Source organism: Coptis chinensis, chromosome 2 (assembly GCF_015680905.1).
Source record: "Coptis chinensis isolate HL-2020 chromosome 2, ASM1568090v1, whole genome shotgun sequence".
Taxonomy (NCBI): Eukaryota; Viridiplantae; Streptophyta; class Magnoliopsida; order Ranunculales; family Ranunculaceae; genus Coptis; species Coptis chinensis.
The window spans coordinates 110,492,819-110,512,379 of NC_141457.1; the positions used below are offsets into that span (position 1 = coordinate 110,492,819).

Consider the following 19,561-nt stretch of genomic DNA (forward strand, 5'->3'; position numbering starts at 1 on the left):
ATAAAAATTATGAATAACTTTAATATTCATAAAAATGCTAGAACTACGTAAAAATTATCATAAAATAATAATAAAAGTAATAACTAGTATACTGTTATGCAGTGGGGGCGTGAGTGGAGAGGGAGAAATTGAGAGGCGTGAGCGGAGAGGGAGAAATTGAGAGGCGTGGAGACAGAGAGGAAAGGGACGAAGAGATGAGATGAGGAATGAGGACTGACAGAAACTAACCAAATGACTTTTTGTCCACATACCCTCCTCCTCCCGGCCCAGAACGTTCGCTCCGCTCACTTGAAAATGGAGATGTGAGGTATCAATCCTCGTGCCAATCACAAGCAATCCGATTGCTCTACCATTTGAGAACATCCCCAATTTAGTAATTTATATTTTACTGTACCAAATATATTTGTTAGGCTGGGTCCAATGGTTATCAACTCACCATCTCTATTCTTAAAAAAAAATAGGTTATAAGAATAGAGAGTAGGTTTTGGTCATTGAATGGTGTGAAAAATACTACGCAAAAGACTCCAATTCAAATGGCGCCAAATGACGCAAAATGCAAAAATGTCAAATGATTCCAATTCAAATGGCGCCATTTGCGTTTTTTTTTCATTTTACACTATTTCAACTCGGTAGAATGCCCTCTGCATTTCTCAAAAATACTCTTCTATATACGGAGAGTAATACGGATGGAGAATATTAACCGCCACAAATCACACCACTTTTGTGGGGATGCAGAGCCGTTGGACTCAGCCTTAACAGAAAAGGTGAAGAGAAATAGTTAAATTGTTGGGGTGTCCCTGTCCAAGTGACCATCATAAGAAAGTTACACAATTGACTTGTCAGATGTCTGCGTGTTTCTTTAGTAAGACTTTGAATAACTATTATTATTAATAATTAATTAACGCGGCTGCAGATAATAATTCCTTACAAAACCGTCATAGTTGTAAAATTCAATACTTTAACCCCACTTGAACCTTCACACCGCTATCCTTCCACACGTTCACGACAAGTTATATATAATATATAACATATAAATAAATTGAAACAATAATTTTGAATTCCCAGATGCAGTCTCATTATCCACAATCTTCATTATACTCTTCACATCAACAATCCATGTCGGTTTCAGGAATCCAAGGCCAAACTCTTGAGGTTACAGGTATCCCATCTTTCTTGATGCCCCTATTAAACCATACAACATTGCCTATATACATACTTAAATAACATCATTGTATTATTTGGTCTTGTAGTTGTTAGTTGCAACAAGTTGAAAGATACAGAGTGGATTTCAAGGCAAGACCCTTATGTGTGTCTTGAATATGGAAGTACAAAGTTTAGAACAAGAACATGTACAGGTAAACTTAAAGATTTGTTTTTTATTGTTATTATAGCATGGCTGCATGGGCCTTTTTATTTTTTTTCTTCAATTTCTTAACTTGGGTATCAATTAAACTGTTTTAATTTGTTTGTTTGGTGTGTTTTTTGTTTTAGATGGTGGAAAGAACCCGACTTTTCAAGAGAAATTTGTGTTCAGCTTAATTGAAGGACTAAGAGAGATAAATGTTCTTGTTTGGAATAGCAATACCATCAGTCTTGATGACTTCATTGGAAGTGGAAAGTAATTACCATTCTTTAAACCTTGGTGATTAGTCCTTTTGTTTTATTGTAATATGAACTAAACAAGTTGTGATTTGTTGTTTCTAGGATTCAACTCCACAAAGTACTTTCCCAAGGTTACGACGACACGGCTTGGCCTTTACAGAGTAAAACTGGAAGGTAATGGAATTGAACATTGAAGTTTACCTTTATTTTATGTCGAGATTCTGATACAACTTTCTACTTTGTTTGCAGACACTCGGGTGAAGTTCGTCTCATAATGCATTATTCTAATGCTAATCATGTAAGTTCCCCGTTTCTAAACACTAACAAGTAATTTGTCGAGGTATAAAAGTCATTACACTAGGGAGTTTGGGTGCTAGAAATTGACCCTACTCAAGGCTTAACTTCGTTGTCACTTGTCAGTGACTAACTAGTAATACAAAAGCAAAACTAGATTAATCCCCCCTCCCCCTTTTTTACCCCTCTGCTCACCTAGTAGCAATGAGTCTAGTTAAACTTCTAAGCAGCAGAAATATTTGTACATGCTTTGCTGCTTCTTAACCAAGTTGAGAAGCAACTTTCTGATAGGCTCATAAACGAGGAAATATTAAGCAACATTTTTGTCTTTTTCAATTTGATCGTTAAGCTTGGAGAAGTCATGAGTGAAAAATATAGTGCGATCAGTCAAATCTTAGCCTCTAAACAGTAAAAGAATTTACACATACTTACCTGTTTCAGAGCTACTTAATTAAGTCAAGAAAGTGTCTTTGTAAATTGGGCCTAACCGGTATATCGCTGGCAGTGCTTGTTAGTTCTCATACTTTCTCCTTCCTAATTTACTAATTTGTCTTTGAATTGCAGAAACCTGCAACAAGCTATGCCTCAGCACCACCATATGGATCAGCAGCTTCTCCCCATGTACCTTTCTATGCTGCCCCTCCACCATCTGCTACACCATTCCCCCCAGCATCAGCCTACCCTTCTCCATATCAATATCCTTCCGCTTACCCACCAAACCCAGCAGCCTATCCACCATCTCCTTACCATCCCTCTCCTCAACCTACTGCCTACCCTCCTCAACCTACTGCCTACCCTCCTCAACCTGCTGCCTACCCTCCACAACCGTGCCGCCTCTGCCACAATATCCACCACCAGGTATCAATCCTCCTCCAGATATCTCTCTTATGGTTGTCTTTTTACTGCCACTAATGTTTGTCTCTTGGTTTGTATTGCTAATTGTTCTTTACTTGCAGGCCCATACTCAGGATCGTATCCACCACCACCATACTGATAAAAGAGTTGATATGATACACTGCTTGCTCCTCTATCGTGGGAGAAGTTGCCTGCTCAGATGAAGATCTCAGAGCTCTTATGATTGTCTTGTGCATGGATTATCAAGGCGTGGTTGTCAATTGTGATTGTATATTGGCTAACATCACAAGGTTTTATTCTGGCTGACTTGACAAAGATGCTATTGGCTAACATCTTGAGAATTTGAATGCTTTGTTTATAGCCAGAGTAGTTGATGGTTTGATGTGTATATTTTTGCAGTGGCTTGTTATTCGATAGCTGTATGTTAGTTTTGGGTAAACATATACTTTTTATTTAGCTAGCTGGATAAAAATCAATAAATTCATTGTTTGATATGTTTATATTTTCGCAGTGGTTTGTTATTCGATAGCTGTATGTTAGTTTTGGGTAAACGTATACTTTTTATTTAGCTAGCTGGATAAAAATCAATAAATTCATTGAATTTAGTTCCAGTTATACATATTAAGCATGAATTTGCAAAATTACATTTTGTTGGATTCTAACATGTTCTCATTAAACGTTGAGCTCTGAGAGGACATTGTTGCTTATGTTCTGGTATCTTAATATGGATTTCACTCAAAGGCATGGCATGGATGCAAATTTCATCAAACCTTTGTAATGTGATAGACGCTGTCATATTATATTTTCAGTTTTGCATCATCTTAAACGTAAACTTGGCAGCAAGACCACCTAAGCACAACATGTAGTGCCAGTCAGCGCAGCATCTGCTCTCTCGCCCTTCTATCTACTACATCATGTCATCTGTCAAGCAGCTCCCTCGCACCTAGTGTAGCGTTCGCCTTCAACTCACCACATGTCCAACTGTGTTGCTGTGGTGATATCCTAATTATGAAGTTTAAAAACGTCATCTCCTATTTTTAGGACTGCTCATTACATGCATCCTTGGTGGCATTCTCAGACCAAAATCCCTTTGACACAGTTCTTTCTTCAATCTTTCAATCTCTTTGATGTGATGCTCACACTCATCTCTGTTCTCCACTTCTGCTGATCTCTTCTTTGTGGGAGTACATTGCACAAGGGAACCGTCACCTTTGTTCTCTTCATAGTGCACAGTGTTTTTTGAAGTGGATTGCTCAGTGGAACCATCAGGTGTCATTTTCCTTGTTAACAAAGAGGGTGGTATGTAATCCCGCACTGCGTTGAACACAACATATTTCTGGGGACGGCCAAAGGAGTCCTGAAACAGGAAGAAACACTGAGTCCAGCAAAGAGAACCAACTCGATGAAGTAGTCTAAGGATTAATGGAGCAAATAATATAACCAGATTTTCGGTTCGCGATGTTGCAAAAATTAAATTGTTTGTGTGTGTGTGCGTGGGGGGGGTGGGGGGGGGGGGGGGACAACCAAAGAGCACCCTGGTCGAGGTTAGATGACCAACTATCTACAAAATTTGACAGTTAATCTGACTTATCCGAACATCATATCAGTTGACTACTGCAGTTAATTTAATCAAAATCAAAATGTATATATTGAATATCAAGACAGTTTCATTTTGCCTATAAATCAACATTATAACCTATATTAGCAATTCCAATAACTTTCATTCTCCAATTTCTACTTTCACATCTGAAGAATGATGACATTTAAATACTTCATACCTTTTCCTCCTCTTTTTCTATACTTTGAAATGCCTTGTCTGCTTCCTGGGGATCATTGAAAACTGCACTGATGGAATACTTCTTCTGTAATTGCTTTCGAATATTCAACCTGGGCTGCAGATAGAATTGACCGTGGTACCAAAAACAATCACGATGGCTTCAATTAAGGCAAAGAAACAAAATAATTGATCCTTAGGTGGTTCACTGTGCAAAGGCAACATTAACTGGCAGCCTAACAAAGCTCTCCTAGAAAAACATCCCAAAGATATTAACTGCCTAATGGGTCAGATATATTCCCACTTATTGGAAATACCTATGTAATATTTTAAAGTTATTAGCAGTTAAGGTCATAATACTGTGTAAATCTTTTGACGAGGAAAATCAATATAGGAAAGCCAGAGGGTACAATCCAGTATCACTGCATGTACCATATCCATGGATTAGACAGTAAGGATAGCTCTTTTCAGTCGTCTGGAATTGGGTTTTATTTGCAAGTAAAGAACCATGCTTATAGATATAACCTGAAATTCAAAAGTGAAGCCTGGAAAAATTCTTCGCAGTTCTTCCTTGGGAACATCCATGGATATTCCATGAAGAAGTAGCTTTGCTGATTCGGATTCAGGAACCTGAGACTTCGAAGAACATAAATTATTAACTCAATATGTCGACTAAGCAACATTAAAAAAGCTATAATTAATTTGCTGATGGATGAGACTCACGTGTTTGCTGATGCAAGATATGGTACCATCAAATCCATGCTCAAGTTTTGCAATAATTAATTTCATTGCTGCTCGTGCATCATCTAGACAATTATGTGGGGCACCATCTTTCCGAACTTCATAACCCAAGATAGTCTGGCAAAGATCAAAAAATAAAAACATCAATCAACAATTTGAAAAATCAACTAAAAATGCTGGAAGCTGAGTTTCTCAGGATCCAATTTGCTAATAATCGCATGTAAAATATTTTATAAGGAGAGTTTCACCGACTTGTGAAGACAGCGTTTCAAGTATTAGCAATACACAAACATGGTACAGACCTTAGTCACACAAACCGTGTGTATTACCTATCGCTCTCGCTCTCACAGTTTGAGAGCAAAAATGCCATAAAACCGCACTTTGGGTTTTGCAAATTGCGCTCTGGTTTTTCGAAACCGCGCTTCCCCAATTCTTGAAGAAAACCGGATCTTTTTAGTATGAAACAAAGTGCACAGACCATTTATATCCCAAATTTTATCTTCATGTTTTAAATTTGCGGAATGTTTGGGATAAGATTTGGATGATTTCTTGGCTTTTGATTCCGGATGTGCTACTAGTTTTGTATGATGTGAACGAATAGAGAGATAAGAGAAGAGGGAGACGAATGAATAGAATAAAAAACAGGAGTTGAATTCTTTCTTACAGTTTCTGACTTTTGGATTTTTGTGCCCAAGCTAGTTATGATGTGGTAACTAGTTTCATTGAATTTGCACATTTGGGCTTTTGGGTCTATATTCTACGAGGCAATATTCTATAGCATCTTTTCTTTCCTGTAAACCTTTTACTATTTAAAATTTAGAAAATATGTCTTCAATTTGGGTCGAGTGATGGCATATGTATTTTACAATACACTATGTCATTTATATTACTAGAAAACTCATATATGTTAAGTAATTACTTTAAAAAATTATCAAAATATCATATATGCATACACGCTCCCAAGGCGCTTTAGATTACAAAGCTTCCCAAGTTAGACGCTCTCGCGCTCCCGTTTCCGCTCTCGCTCCCACTTCAAGGCAAGACCCGTATGTGTGTCTTGAATATGGAAGTACAAAGTTTAGAACAAGAACATGTACAGGTAAACTTAAAGATTTGTTTTTTATTGTTATTATAGCATGGCTGCATGGGCCTTTTTTTTTTTTTTTTTCTTCAATTTCTTAACTTGGGTATCAATTAAACTGTTTTAATTTGTTTGTTTGGTGTGTTTTTTGTTTTAGATCAACCCGACTTTTCAAGAGAAATTTGTGTTCAGCTTAATTGAAGGACTAAGAGAGATAAATGTTCTTGTTTGGAATAGCAATACCATCAGTCTTGATGACTTCATTGGAAGTGGAAAGTAATTACCATTCTTTAAACCTTGGTGATTAGTCCTTTTGTTTTATTGTAATATGAACTAAACAAGTTGTGATTTGTTGTTTCTAGGATTCAACTCCACAAAGTACTTTCCCAAGGTTACGACGACACGGCTTGGCCTTTACAGAGTAAAACTGGAAGGTAATGGAATTGAACATTGAAGTTTACCTTTATTTTATGTCGAGATTCTGATACAACTTTCTACTTTGTTTGCAGACACTCGGGTGAAGTTCGTCTCATAATGCATTATTCTAATGCTAATCATGTAAGTTCCCCGTTTCTAAACACTAACAAGTAATTTGTCGAGGTATAAAAGTCATTACACTAGGGAGTTTGGGTGCTAGAAATTGACCCTACTCAAGGCTTAACTTCGTTGTCACTTGTCAGTGACTAACTAGTAATACAAAAGCAAAACTAGATTAATCCCCCCTCCCCCTTTTTTACCCCTCTGCTCACCTAGTAGCAATGAGTCTAGTTAAACTTCTAAGCAGCAGAAATATTTGTACATGCTTTGCTGCTTCTTAACCAAGTTGAGAAGCAACTTTCTGATAGGCTCATAAACGAGGAAATATTAAGCAACATTTTTTGTCTTTTTCAATTTGATCGTTAAGCTTGGAGAAGTCGCGAGTGAAAAATATAGTGCGATCAGTCAAATCTTAGCCTCTAAACAGTAAAAGAATTTACACATACTTACCTGTTTCAGAGCTACTTAATTAAGTCAAGAAAGTGTCTTTGTAAATTGGGCCTAACCGGTATATCGCTGGCAGTGCTTGTTAGTTCTCATACTTTCTCCTTCCTAATTTACTAATTTGTCTTTGAATTGCAGAAACCTGCAACAAGCTATGCCTCAGCACCACCATATGGATCAGCAGCTTCTCCCCATGTACCTTTCTATGCTGCCCCTCCACCATCTGCTACACCATTCCCCCCAGCATCAGCCTACCCTTCTCCATATCAATATCCTTCCGCTTACCCACCAAACCCAGCAGCCTATCCACCATCTCCTTACCATCCCTCTCCTCAACCTACTGCCTACCCTCCTCAACCTACTGCCTACCCTCCTCAACCTGCTGCCTACCCTCCACAACCGTACCCGCCTCTGCCACAATATCCACCACCAGGTATCAATCCTCCTCCAGATATCTCTCTTATGGTTGTCTTTTTACTGCCACTAATGTTTGTCTCTTGGTTTGTATTGCTAATTGTTCTTTACTTGCAGGCCCATACTCAGGATCGTATCCACCACCACCATACTGATAAAAGAGTTGATATGATACACTGCTTGCTCCTCTATCGTGGGAGAAGTTGCCTGCTCAGATGAAGATCTCAGAGCTCTTATGATTGTCTTGTGCATGGATTATCAAGGCGTGGTTGTCAATTGTGATTGTATATTGGCTAACATCACAAGGTTTTATTCTGGCTGACTTGACAAAGATGCTATTGGCTAACATCTTGAGAATTTGAATGCTTTGTTTATAGCCAGAGTAGTTGATGGTTTGATGTGTATATTTTTGCAGTGGCTTGTTATTCGATAGCTGTATGTTAGTTTTGGGTAAACATATACTTTTATTTAGCTAGCTGGATAAAAATCAATAAATTCATTGTTTGATATGTTTATATTTTCGCAGTGGTTTGTTATTCGATAGCTGTATGTTAGTTTTGGGTAAACGTATACTTTTTATTTAGCTAGCTGGATAAAAATCAATAAATTCATTGAATTTAGTTCCAGTTATACATATTAAGCATGAATTTGCAAAATTACATTTTGTTGGATTCTAACATGTTCTCATTAAACGTTGAGCTCTGAGAGGACATTGTTGCTTATGTTCTGGTATCTTAATATGGATTTCACTCAAAGGCATGGCATGGATGCAAATTTCATCAAACCTTTGTAATGTGATAGACGCTGTCATATTATATTTTCAGTTTTGCATCATCTTAAACGTAAACTTGGCAGCAAGACCACCTAAGCACAACATGTAGTGCCAGTCAGCGCAGCATCTGCTCTCTCGCCCTTCTATCTACTACATCATGTCATCTGTCAAGCAGCTCCCTCGCACCTAGTGTAGCGTTCGCCTTCAACTCACCACATGTCCAACTGTGTTGCTGTGGTGATATCCTAATTATGAAGTTTAAAAACGTCATCTCCTATTTTTAAGACTGCTCATTACATGCATCCTTGGTGGCATTCTCAGACCAAAATCCTGTGAATCATGTCTGCACTGCTTGCACGGTCCTGCCTACATTAGTTAACACGTCAGATCTTTCTTAGCACATCGATGTGAATTATTTAAACTTTCTCATGTTTTCAATTAAGTAACAAATGGAGTACTCTTGCTTTTGTTTTCATAATTAGGCAATAATCATAACAAATATTTTGCTTTTGTTTTCATAATCATAACAAACGGTACCCAATTAGGTAATAAGTTCATAATGGGCACGGTGTTTTCGAAACAGATAAGTTTCTCCTTAAGATGCGACTCAATCTCCCTTTGGGAAAGAAAACTTGGTCAATCCACGGAAAGATTCTCAAACATAAGAGATTAATAATAGTACAAAAATGTTCCTATCCTTGTTTTCATATACCATGAATACATGAAATAGGAACAATCTACAATCCTTGTTTCCTTGTAAGAGCAGTCATGATCTTTTGCAAGTTAGCAACTTCGTCATCCCTTTGACGCAGTTCTTTCTTCAATCTTTCAATCTCTTTGATGTGATGCTCACACTCATCTCTGTTCTCCACTTCTGCTGATCTCTTCTTTGTAGGAGTACATTGCACAAGGGAACCGTCACCTTTGTTCTCTTCGAGCGGTCGCTTTTTTGAAGTGGATTGCTCAGTGGAACCATCAGGTGCCATTTTACGAACAAAGAGGGTGGTGTGTAATCCCGTACTGCGTTCGAACACAACATATTTCTGGGGACGGCCAAAGGAGTCCTGAAACAGGAAGAAACACTCTGAGTCCAGCAAAGAGAACCAACTCGATGAAGTAGTCTAAGGATTAATGGAGCAAATAATATAACCAGATTTTTGGTTCGCAATGTTGCAAAAATTAAATTGTTTGTGGATGACCAACTATCTACAAAATTTAACAGTTAATCTGACTTATCCGAACATCATATCAGTTGACTAATGCAGTTAATTTAATCAAAATCAAAATGTAAATATTGAATATCAAGACAGTTTCATTTTGCCTATAAATCAACATTATAACCTATATTAGCAATTCCAATAACTTTCATTCTCCAATTTCTACTTTCACATCTGAAGAATGATGACATTTAAATACTTCATACCTTTTCCTCCTCTTTTTCTATACTTTGAAATGCCTTGTCTGCTTCCTGGGGATCATTGAAAACTGCACTGATGGAATACTTCTTCTGTAATTGCTTTCGAATATTCAACCTGGGCTGCAGATAGAATTGACCATGGTACCAAAACAATCACGATGGCTTCAATTAAAGCAAAAAAAAAAAAAAATTGATCCTTAGGTGGTTCACTGTGCAAAGGCAACATTAACTGGGAGCCTAACAAAGCTCTCCTAGAAAAACAGCCCAAAGATATTAACTGCCTAATGGCTCAGATATATTCCCACTTATTGGAAATACCTATGTAATATTTTAAAGTTATTAGGAGTTCAGGTCATAATACTGTGTAAATCTTTTGACGAGGAAAATCAATATAGGAAAGCCAGAGGGTACAATCCAGTATCACTGCATGTACCATATCCATGGATTAGACAGTAAGGATAGCTCTTTTCAGTCGTCTGGAATTGGGTTTTATTTGCAAGTAAAGAACCATGCTTATAGATATAACCTGAAATTCAAAAGTGAAGCCTGGAAAAATTCTTCGCAGTTCTTCCTTGGGAACATCCATGGATATTCCATGAAGAAGTAGCTTTGCTGATTCAGATTCAGGAACCTGAGACTTCGAAGAACATAAATTATTAACTCAACATGTCGACTAAGCAACATTAAAAAAGCTATAATTAATTTGCTGATGGATGAGACTCACGTGTTTGCTGATGCAAGATATGGTACCATCAAATCCATGCTCAAGTTTTGCAATAATTAATTTCATTGCTGCTCGTGCATCATCTAGACAATTATGTGGCGCACCATCTTTCCGAACTTCATAACCCAAGATAGTCTGGCAAAGATCAAAAAATAAAAACATCAATCAACAATTTGAAAAATCAACTAAAAATGCTGGAAGCTGAGTTTCTCAGGATCCAATTTGTTAATAATCGCATGTAAAATATTTTATAAGGAGAATTTCACCGACTTGTGAAGACAGCGTTTCAAGTATTAGCAATACACAAACATGGTACAGACCTTAGTCACACAAACCGTGTGTATTACCTATTGCTCTTGCTCTCACAGTTGGAGAGCAAAAATGCCATAAAACCAAGACTTTGGATTTTTGCAAATTGCTCTGGTTTTCAAAAAACCGCTTCCCCAATTCTTGAAGAAAACCGGATCTTTTTTAGTATGAAACAAAGTGCACAGACCATTTATATCCCAAATTTTATCTTCATGTTTTAAATTTTTGAAATGTTTGGGATAAGATTTGGAAGATTTCTTGGCTTTTGATTTCGGATGTGCTACTAGTTTTGTATGATGTGAACTAATAGAGAGATAAGAGAAGAGGGAGATGAATGAATAGAATAAAAAACAGGAGTTGAATTCTTTCTTACAGTTTCTGACTTTTGGATTTTTTTGTGCCCAAGCTAGTTATGATGTGGTAACTAGTTTCATTGAATTTGCACATTTGGGCTTTTGGGTCTATATTCTACGAGGCAATATTCTATAGCATCTTTTCTTTCCTGTAAACCTTTTACTATTTAAAATTTAGAAAATATGTCTTCAATTTGGGTCGTGTGATGGCATATGTATTTTACAATATACTATGTCATTTATATTACTAGAAAACTCATATATGTTAAGTAATTACTTTAAAAAATTATCAAAATATCATATATGCATACATGCTCCCAAGGCGCTTTAGATTACAAAGCTTCCCAAGTTAGACGCTCGCTCTCGCTCCCACTTCACGTTCTGGTGACTAAGGTACAGACGAGTGGATCTACAAGGCCTCAACTTGTGGGTAAAAAGTATCACCCACTACTCGCCCAACCTACTAACTTTGAAGAAGAAAAATCTTACTTTAGTGAAGCTTGAATGCCCTAATGCCCAAACCCAACTATTCACTATAGCTATCTCCCCTGAAAAACCCTCATTATTCCAAACTTCAGTCTCTTCCAACAGGAAATCTGCACATCTTTTAGGTACCTATATACCCGGTTATACCAATCACCAATTTTTTCCTCAATTCTTCTAGAAAACCCATTTTATTATTCCTCAAAATGAAGATCATACATGTAGGCTATTCAATTTTGCAATTAGATTTTCTTCTCAATGTTTTAGTTGTTCACATCTACTTAACAATGGTTTATTGGAGCATTGGTGGTTTTGAGCTTTTGACATCCATTTCTAATGCATCAATTTTATTCAACAATTTATAATAATTTATGTTAATTGGCTTCTCTTTTCTAATTAAATATTACTTATGTTAATTGTTAATCACTATTTTTTCTAGTATTAAAATTGTTGAAGTAAAGTTATAAAGATGGTAAGCTTTGTAATTTTGTATACCCCCCCCCCCCCAAAAAAAAAAAAAAATCCTAGCTCTGCCACTGGGTACAGACAACATGCAAAAATTAAGGTATGACTCCTTTAGCAACATACCTTGCACAAATCGTTCAACGAAAGTTTCCTGCGAGTAGGTCCCTCAAAAATATAAGATGTGTCGATCACACGAGCATGATCCAATTTCAGTGCTGCATAAAAGAAAGGAAACAAAGTCCACATGAACAAAATACCATTATGCTAAATTCCTTCCTATAGCATTCAATCCCTCACAACACTATTCAAAGCATACCGTGTAAATCGTTACTCAAACTATGACCGACCAAAATAGTTCCATGCCGTAATAGCTTCTTCATCTTTTTCTGGATGTCCAATATCAGCTTGGGTGAGAAAAATAAAAAACCTCAAAGTCCAAACATTCTGATATATAAAGCTCATATTACCTGTACGTTTGCCAGAGTACAAGTAACTCCTTCCAGGTCCTTAGCAGAGAGTCCAGTAATATCAGTTCTGTAATCAGCAATGGCTTTATTTGGATTAACAAGTTCATTGAGTTTGACCTGAAAGACTCCACGGAAATCACAACAATATAAGGCATATTATACATGTGTAATTTTAAAACCTTAGAAGATTCGGAATGAGTTCATAGTGCATATAAAAGATTGAGGTCCAATTACCTCCATATTTTCATCAACAACACACACTTGAACTAATGCTTCTGTATTGTCTTGACAAAGGACCATCTCACAATCGACAGCAACCATGGAATTTGATTTTACTGCCTTTGAAGATTTACCTAGTTTTGTGGCAACCCACTCCTGTTTATCGTTCCACAATTGTAAAGCAGCAGAATTAGTCATGTTTTACTGACTAATGTTACTAACAGGATGGACACTCGTAGTATATCTTTTACTAAAAGCAAAGTTCTAAAGCATTTGTACATAAATTGAGGACAGATGACTACTAGATTACCATTGACAAAAAATATATAAGCAAGTAATAAAATAGGATATGACCTCATTCTTGGATGGGAATGAATAGTTCAACAAGTAGTCTGGGTGTTGAATTGTTGATCTAACCAGTTTCTGCACTACCACAATAACAACCAAACAGGGGTTAAACATTTACAATATACAAAAGTAGGCCAAATATTGTAACGTTCAAGCAAGCCCACCTGTTGGGGGGATTCGGCTTCTGTAGAGCTCTCAGACAGTTGTTTGACTGCTGCACATTTTGTTATACCCCGAACCATTGTTGCAAAAAACTGAATGCAGAAAGAGCAATAACTTGTAAATCGTGCCCAGCCCATAGAGAAGAAGCTAATTATTATTAGTTACCTTTAAATCTTCCTCCTTTGAGAATGTTTTAAGAAAAGCAACTAAGTCATCGACTGATCTCTTTGCAGGATCACTCATACTAGTTCCCAACTTTGTATCATGAACAGTCAAGAAGTCCTTCCATCCCCCTTTATCACCCTTTAGTCTTTGCTTTTGTGCCATCTTTACCACACCAACAAGAACCTACCACATTTACATGTTTTCACTGTCATTGATAACTAAACATGTTCTTGATTCATTTTGGAATTTTAGTCGGGCAAAAAATTAAACTTTATTTGAAAGAAAGAGTGAAATAAAAGTACCTGCTTTTCAGAAGATAAAATAGTCTCGTCCATGTTATGTTATGAATTTAGAGAGAGAAAATCAAGTACGAGGTTAAACCCTACTCCGATTTTTCTTTTTTAGACTCGTCTCACAGTGAATCGGTTGTAGGGGTGGAACTTGGGTCGGGTTAGCCCAAGCCCGATGGACTAAAACCCGACTTTTGTTGGTCTGGGATCTGGGCTAACATGTCAGATCCGTAATCCGGACTTAGTTTTGTAAAATCAAAATCCGACTCGATTTTGGGTTTTGGGGTTGGGCTTAGGTTAGAATATCAAAAAACCGAAAAACCCGAGACCGTGTGTATATATGTACGTATATTTTTCAATCATTCTATTTTTGTAAAAAATAAAGTTGAAAATATCTATTTTAGAGAGAATAATGTAATCAACAAGGTTAGTTTCCATTTCAAACAATCAAACCTCTTTTATTTCATTAAAATATTTCAATTATAGTGTTTTTTATCTCATAATTCCAAAAAAAACCTAAGAAATTTGACCAACCCAACATAACCTGACCCAATCTGAATTGGTCGGGCTAGGACTTGGGCTGAAAATTTAAGGACCGACTAGGCCGAGCTTAGTCCCAGGCTCGGGTTAAAGCCTTTTAAACTCGGATTGGGCTCGGATTATGCCTCAATCCGACCCAACTCGCCCGAGTTCCACCCTAACAATATTTAGTCAAAGCCAACTATTTATATCGTATATATCGGTCGATATATATCGTTATATCGGAAATTACAAAATATATCGGAAAAAAACATATTCAATATTCAGTTGAGATATACCGAATATTTCCATCTTAGTGTACTCAAAAAACGATATATATTAGTAATATCTCGGATATCTCGATGATATTTTGAGCCTTGCTCTTCCCGGTAACAAATGTTCGTGATTCCAAACGAAATTTCGGAATTCTGCTTAATATTTTGGTTTTTCAAAAAACCAAAATTCCAAATATAGAGTCGAAATATTAATTATTCCGAAATCAATTGAAATTTCAAATATAATAGGGGTCGAAATTTAATAAATTTCGGTTTTTGGATTTATCGGAATTCCGAGAATTCCGAAATCCCGAACCACGGAAACAAAAAATATATGTTGATGATCAATCGATTTACATCGAATTAACTATGGGGCTGCAAATAGCAAGGCCAGTACAGCCATTTCTAAGTATCCGAAGTCCATACATTTGCTTGCTGTGTATTTGGAAATTTATTTTATTTTTCTCTTTGAGTATTCGATTTCTCGCCTCTGTAGATATCTTGTTTACCTATGAGTTTTTTTTTAGCAAATTGAGCTTGAAGAAAAGATGTTTCATGTAGTTAAAGATTTAACATATGTTTCCACAGTATCGAAATCAATCTAAACACTTTAAACTTCACATATTCAAGGACATCTTCTAGCTCCAATCAACCTGGAAATGTTTACAGGTATTCAAGCCACAGCTGCCACTCTCTTGATGGAAAATTTTGGCATGAAGAGGAAGCCAATTCTGAATTCTTAGTTCCGCCTTCCAAAAGTGTTGAGTTCACTGCCAAGGTCTGATCACTACGAAAGCCCTGCAACATACACCTTGGAAATATAACGTTCACCTTTGAAGATGATCCTTATCAGCCTTCACTAAGATACCAACGTAGACAATAAAGAAATACGACGACCATCAAATGATACCGAAGAGGACGATCAGCCGGACTGTGCAAAAATGACAAACACAATTAAGCGGTCGAAGTTTTAACTCAATAGTTAAGAACAACAAAATAATTAGCTCAGCAAAAGGGTTAGCTATGAAATTTTATTCTTTGGACAACATACACATCTCTAGTCAATAAAGTTTGATTTACTATGACCAACAACCATGAACATGACAGTATAGCATCTTCTCATGCCGTATCACCAGTGCAAATTATTAGAGGGGTTAGTTACAAGTATTCCACAAAGTCCCGAACACAAAGTCCGACAAATAAAAAGTGTCAACATTATCAAATGAGCTTCGGCCACACCTGAAACAAGCCAAGAAAACAGCAGAATGTTCGTAGTTCATAGTGCATTGAGATTTGACATCGTACACTAATTTTATTAATACTGCCCCTATCATATCTACGCCCCACGCCCCCTTCCTTTTTTCATTAATATTGTCCCTATCAAAGCTCTATATCCGAACCTGCATTAAGATGATTGTCTACAACTTCATTTCCAATACATTGGTAAAGGGGGTCTAACAGAATTATTTCCCCAAATAGCTGCAGAAACTCACAGTTAAGGATACACATATGATATATACAAGTGATACACATATACTATCTCATATGTGTATCCTTAATACTCACCTAGCATGTATGATATACCACAAATCAATCCTGAACAACAAAACTATTGCAGTGTCTTGGTAATATGTTCAGATGAATATTTTTCAACCATAGAATATAAATCTACATATCTGTAACCACAAAGTAAAAACCTATAACTGTATGAGGAGCAACATATAAGATGTATTAAAGCAAATAGGGGGCAAGTTGTGAAGTCATCGTTTTAATTACAACGTAAACAAACTAAAATTAAGCTAACAACAGAAAACAATTATGCACATTTCTTTTTCATCTATGGAGTATCTTACTATCTTGCTTTGGAATCAAGTACCATCGGAGTCATTACCGTTGGACCACCTCCTAAAAGTGCAGGCGGCAAATTTTCTCCCTGCAAATATGCCTAATCTTGCCTTGGACAAGGAGGATCGACCATTACTACCAGAAGCAATATCAGCTGAACCTGCAATCTGGTTGACCCCTTGAGGAGTTTCTGCGCCTATTTCAGCTGGTCCACCATCACTAGTACTTGCATCCAGATTTTCAGATGCACCAACATCCAGATTAACAGCAAGTGATTGCCTAAATGTCCTCAACCAAACTACACCATCACCCGTTACTCCTTTGCATTTCTTCACTTTCACCTTAACAAGATTTGGACATCCCGCGAACCAATGCTTCCATTGCATGATTCGTTATAGGACATCCTTTAATACATAGCTTCTTCAACGCAACACATTTAGCAGCAATGCAAGATATCTCCGAATCACCAATTGTCTCACTCGAACACAACGCTAACCTCTCAAGATTACGACAATTACCAAGAAGACCCAAACTCAACTTCGTAGGACTAACACCAATCAAAACCAACTCCTGAAGCTTAGGACATTGTCTCGCAATAGCAATAAACCCTTCGTCCCCAATCCGATTCGTCTTCCACCCATCAATATGAACCTTCCTGAGAACCTTACATCTATCAGCAATAGAAACAATCCCTGCATTCGTACACTCTGGAGTTTTCACCAAATGCAGAATCTCCAAATCTAAACAACTCGAGATCGCCTCAAGACCGCGGTCACTAACTTGAAGCCTCTCCAAATGAACTTCGACCAACCCTCTAACTCTACCCGAAATCGATTCCAAAAGTACATCCCAATCACCAGAACATCTAAAAAGCTTCAAACTCCTAAGATTCTTAGCCCCAGCAATAAGTGGACCAAAACACTGTCCATTATAAAGCTCTTTTAGACAAATAACCTTAAGAGACAATGCAGCTACACCTGGCCCAACCGGCTCGGCACGAGAACCATCTGTTAGTCCCCTAAGACGTTTCACCGATAACTCCTCTAATAAAGAGCAATGATCTAGTATAGCATTCATTCCTTTAACACCAAATGTGCAAGACCCACATGATAGTTTCTTCAAACCTTTACAATTTTTCGCAAAAGCTAACATTCCGGCATCGGTTAATTCTCGACAGGCACGGAGTTTTAACCGTGTTAAATTTCGGCATCTGAGTGAAATAAGAGTTAAAGCTTCATCTCCTATGCTGACTGATCTACGGTCACATTTTAAAGCGAGTTTCGAGACCGAATCAAATCGAGAAAATAAATATTGGATTGAAATTACCAGATCGGAACGAGCGTCGAGAGATAATCGGGTACGACTCTGGCCTTCGATTATAAACCAACGACGGCAAACAAGTGAACATTTATTTCGGTCACTGGAATTGAGATAATGGAAAATGTTAGCTAATAATTCGTCAGGTAGATCCGAGATGATGTCACGATTGACGAGGGTGAAGTTTTCTTCTGGAGCGATTACAGCCATTGATTTAATCATCATCTGATGGTTCATGATGCTGCTGCGCTTTGAAGCTGAACGGATTCCGGGTGTTGAAGTAGATTGGCCCATGGGAATTAATATATATTATTTTGTTTTTGGATTTTCAGTTTTTAGGGGAGGTTTTATTTCTGATTTTGAGTTGGTGTGAAAATTGACCGTGTTATTAGTAGTTGTGGGGGATCATGACTTCCATGACGGGCTGTGATTTTCTCAACCATTCGTGTCTGACCCGTTTACCTTTTGCCCGTGCACTCACGCGCTTCCCCAATTCAAAACATTCAACCTTGCTAAACGCGCAAGAGAGGTTTATGTGCACGAGTTTTTTCCCCATCCTACTTATGGACGGTTTGAGCTTTTGAAGAGGTTTATGTGCACGACTTTTTTCCCCATCCTACTTATGGACGGTTTGAGCTTTTTAGGTGTTTGGTGTGATTCACTCATTTAGGTTGGCCTGGTATATGTTAAGCATTTGACCAGTATTTCTTGAAAATCTAAATTGTGTCAAAGAATAGATATTCAGTTACTTAATAAAGATACTAATAGGACATCCCCAATTTAAGTCAATATTTTCTCCCTCTTATCACTTCCATGTAGGCAGTATTTCTTCTTCTTATAACTGTTTTGGTGAAAAGCAAAATAAAGCTGCCCAATGCAAAGGTGAAAAATAATATCGGATGGGATGTTGGTTTCAGTTTGGAGGCTTTTTGATCGAGACGGAATGTAACATCCCGTATGGTATTTTGTCTGAAGTTAAAAAAAAACGAAAAAAACACGCGAGACGGAATGAAATCGAAAAAAAAAAAAAAACCCGGTTTAAAAAAAAAAATATATACACGAGATGAAATCCAACATCCCGTCCGAAGTTCACAAATCATCGACTATCTCGGTTGAAGATTTCACCCTGGTAATGACTTGGGAAAATAGTCGCCCTCGTTTTCACCTCTGCATTGGGCACTGGATTTGAAAAAAAAGAGGTGAAAATTTTCACATTCTCTTCTTTTTCACCTGCATTAGAGCATTCCCAAATGTAAGCAACTTTGAAAGGAAATAGCAACTTGGTGATAATGAGGGCAGTTTATCACTAAGTAATAATGAGAGTCGCACTTGCTACTGAGATTGTTACTGAGTTATGAGCTTCGGACGGAATATTTTATTTCGTCTCATGTATTTTTTTGAAATTTTTTTTTTTTTTTTTCCGAACAGAATGTTTCATTCCATCCCACATATTTTTTCGACATTTTTCATTTTTTTAGTTCAAACGGAGTCCTGCCATTTTTTCGATATTTTTTTGTTTTTTACATTTAGACGGAATAAAACATTTCGCCCGAAGTTTAAAGTCACATATGACAAAATCACAGCATCACGTTTGAACGGTTTGACAAAATCACAAACTTTTTGGTTATCAATAATTATGGAGCATTGTCAGCTGCATAATCGTCATTGGTAGTTATGGTAGATACCAAG

General features: G+C 37.1%; 5 protein-coding genes across 6 annotated transcripts; 2 read left to right on the top strand and 3 right to left on the bottom strand.

Annotated features, from left to right (window-relative positions):
- Positions 1 to 943: 943 nt before the first annotated feature.
- Positions 944 to 3,249, top strand: LOC147520550 (uncharacterized). The gene is made up of 7 exons (XM_086592096.1): positions 944 to 1,159; positions 1,251 to 1,355; positions 1,492 to 1,618; positions 1,705 to 1,776; positions 1,852 to 1,900; positions 2,461 to 2,754; positions 2,853 to 3,249. The coding sequence occupies exons 1-7, from the start codon at positions 1,066 to 1,068 to the stop codon at positions 2,952 to 2,954; spliced, it is 843 nt and encodes a 280-aa protein (XP_086448222.1). The 5' UTR covers positions 944 to 1,065; the 3' UTR covers positions 2,955 to 3,249.
- A 526-nt stretch (positions 3,250 to 3,775) lies between these two features.
- LOC147520551 (small RNA degrading nuclease 2-like) lies at positions 3,776 to 6,168 on the bottom strand. Its single transcript, XM_086594294.1, has 5 exons — positions 6,157 to 6,168; positions 5,249 to 5,383; positions 5,051 to 5,155; positions 4,530 to 4,643; positions 3,776 to 4,108 (listed from the first exon to the last, which is right to left on the bottom strand). The coding sequence occupies exons 1-5, from the start codon at positions 6,166 to 6,168 to the stop codon at positions 3,776 to 3,778; spliced, it is 699 nt and encodes a 232-aa protein (XP_086450420.1).
- Positions 6,169 to 6,329: 161 nt separating this feature from the next.
- LOC147520552 (uncharacterized) lies at positions 6,330 to 8,374 on the top strand. The gene is made up of 6 exons (XM_086594295.1): positions 6,330 to 6,365; positions 6,505 to 6,623; positions 6,710 to 6,781; positions 6,857 to 6,905; positions 7,467 to 7,761; positions 7,860 to 8,374. The coding sequence occupies exons 1-6, from the start codon at positions 6,330 to 6,332 to the stop codon at positions 7,895 to 7,897; spliced, it is 609 nt and encodes a 202-aa protein (XP_086450421.1). The 3' UTR covers positions 7,898 to 8,374.
- A 661-nt stretch (positions 8,375 to 9,035) lies between these two features.
- LOC147520553 (small RNA degrading nuclease 1-like) lies at positions 9,036 to 14,069 on the bottom strand. 2 transcript variants are annotated; one of them, XM_086592094.1, is made up of 12 exons: positions 13,929 to 14,069; positions 13,627 to 13,809; positions 13,464 to 13,553; positions 13,306 to 13,374; positions 12,967 to 13,107; positions 12,733 to 12,849; positions 12,582 to 12,651; positions 12,389 to 12,480; positions 10,656 to 10,790; positions 10,458 to 10,568; positions 9,938 to 10,051; positions 9,036 to 9,578 (listed from the first exon to the last, which is right to left on the bottom strand). In XM_086592094.1, the coding sequence occupies exons 1-12, from the start codon at positions 13,959 to 13,961 to the stop codon at positions 9,252 to 9,254; spliced, it is 1,482 nt and encodes a 493-aa protein (XP_086448220.1). In that variant the 5' UTR covers positions 13,962 to 14,069; the 3' UTR covers positions 9,036 to 9,251. The 2 variants fall into 2 exon arrangements, with proteins under 2 accessions (XP_086448220.1, XP_086448221.1); XM_086592095.1 differs by having other exon boundaries at positions 10,458 to 10,562; positions 13,929 to 14,068.
- A 1,402-nt stretch (positions 14,070 to 15,471) lies between these two features.
- On the bottom strand, positions 15,472 to 18,312 carry LOC147520554 (F-box protein At1g47056-like). Its single transcript, XM_086592092.1, is given in 3 exon segments — positions 15,472 to 15,641; positions 16,602 to 16,920; positions 16,922 to 18,312. Coding segments are annotated over 3 exon segments (1,596 nt in total). The 5' UTR covers positions 18,167 to 18,312; the 3' UTR covers positions 15,472 to 15,609.
- Positions 18,313 to 19,561: the final 1,249 nt, after the last annotated feature.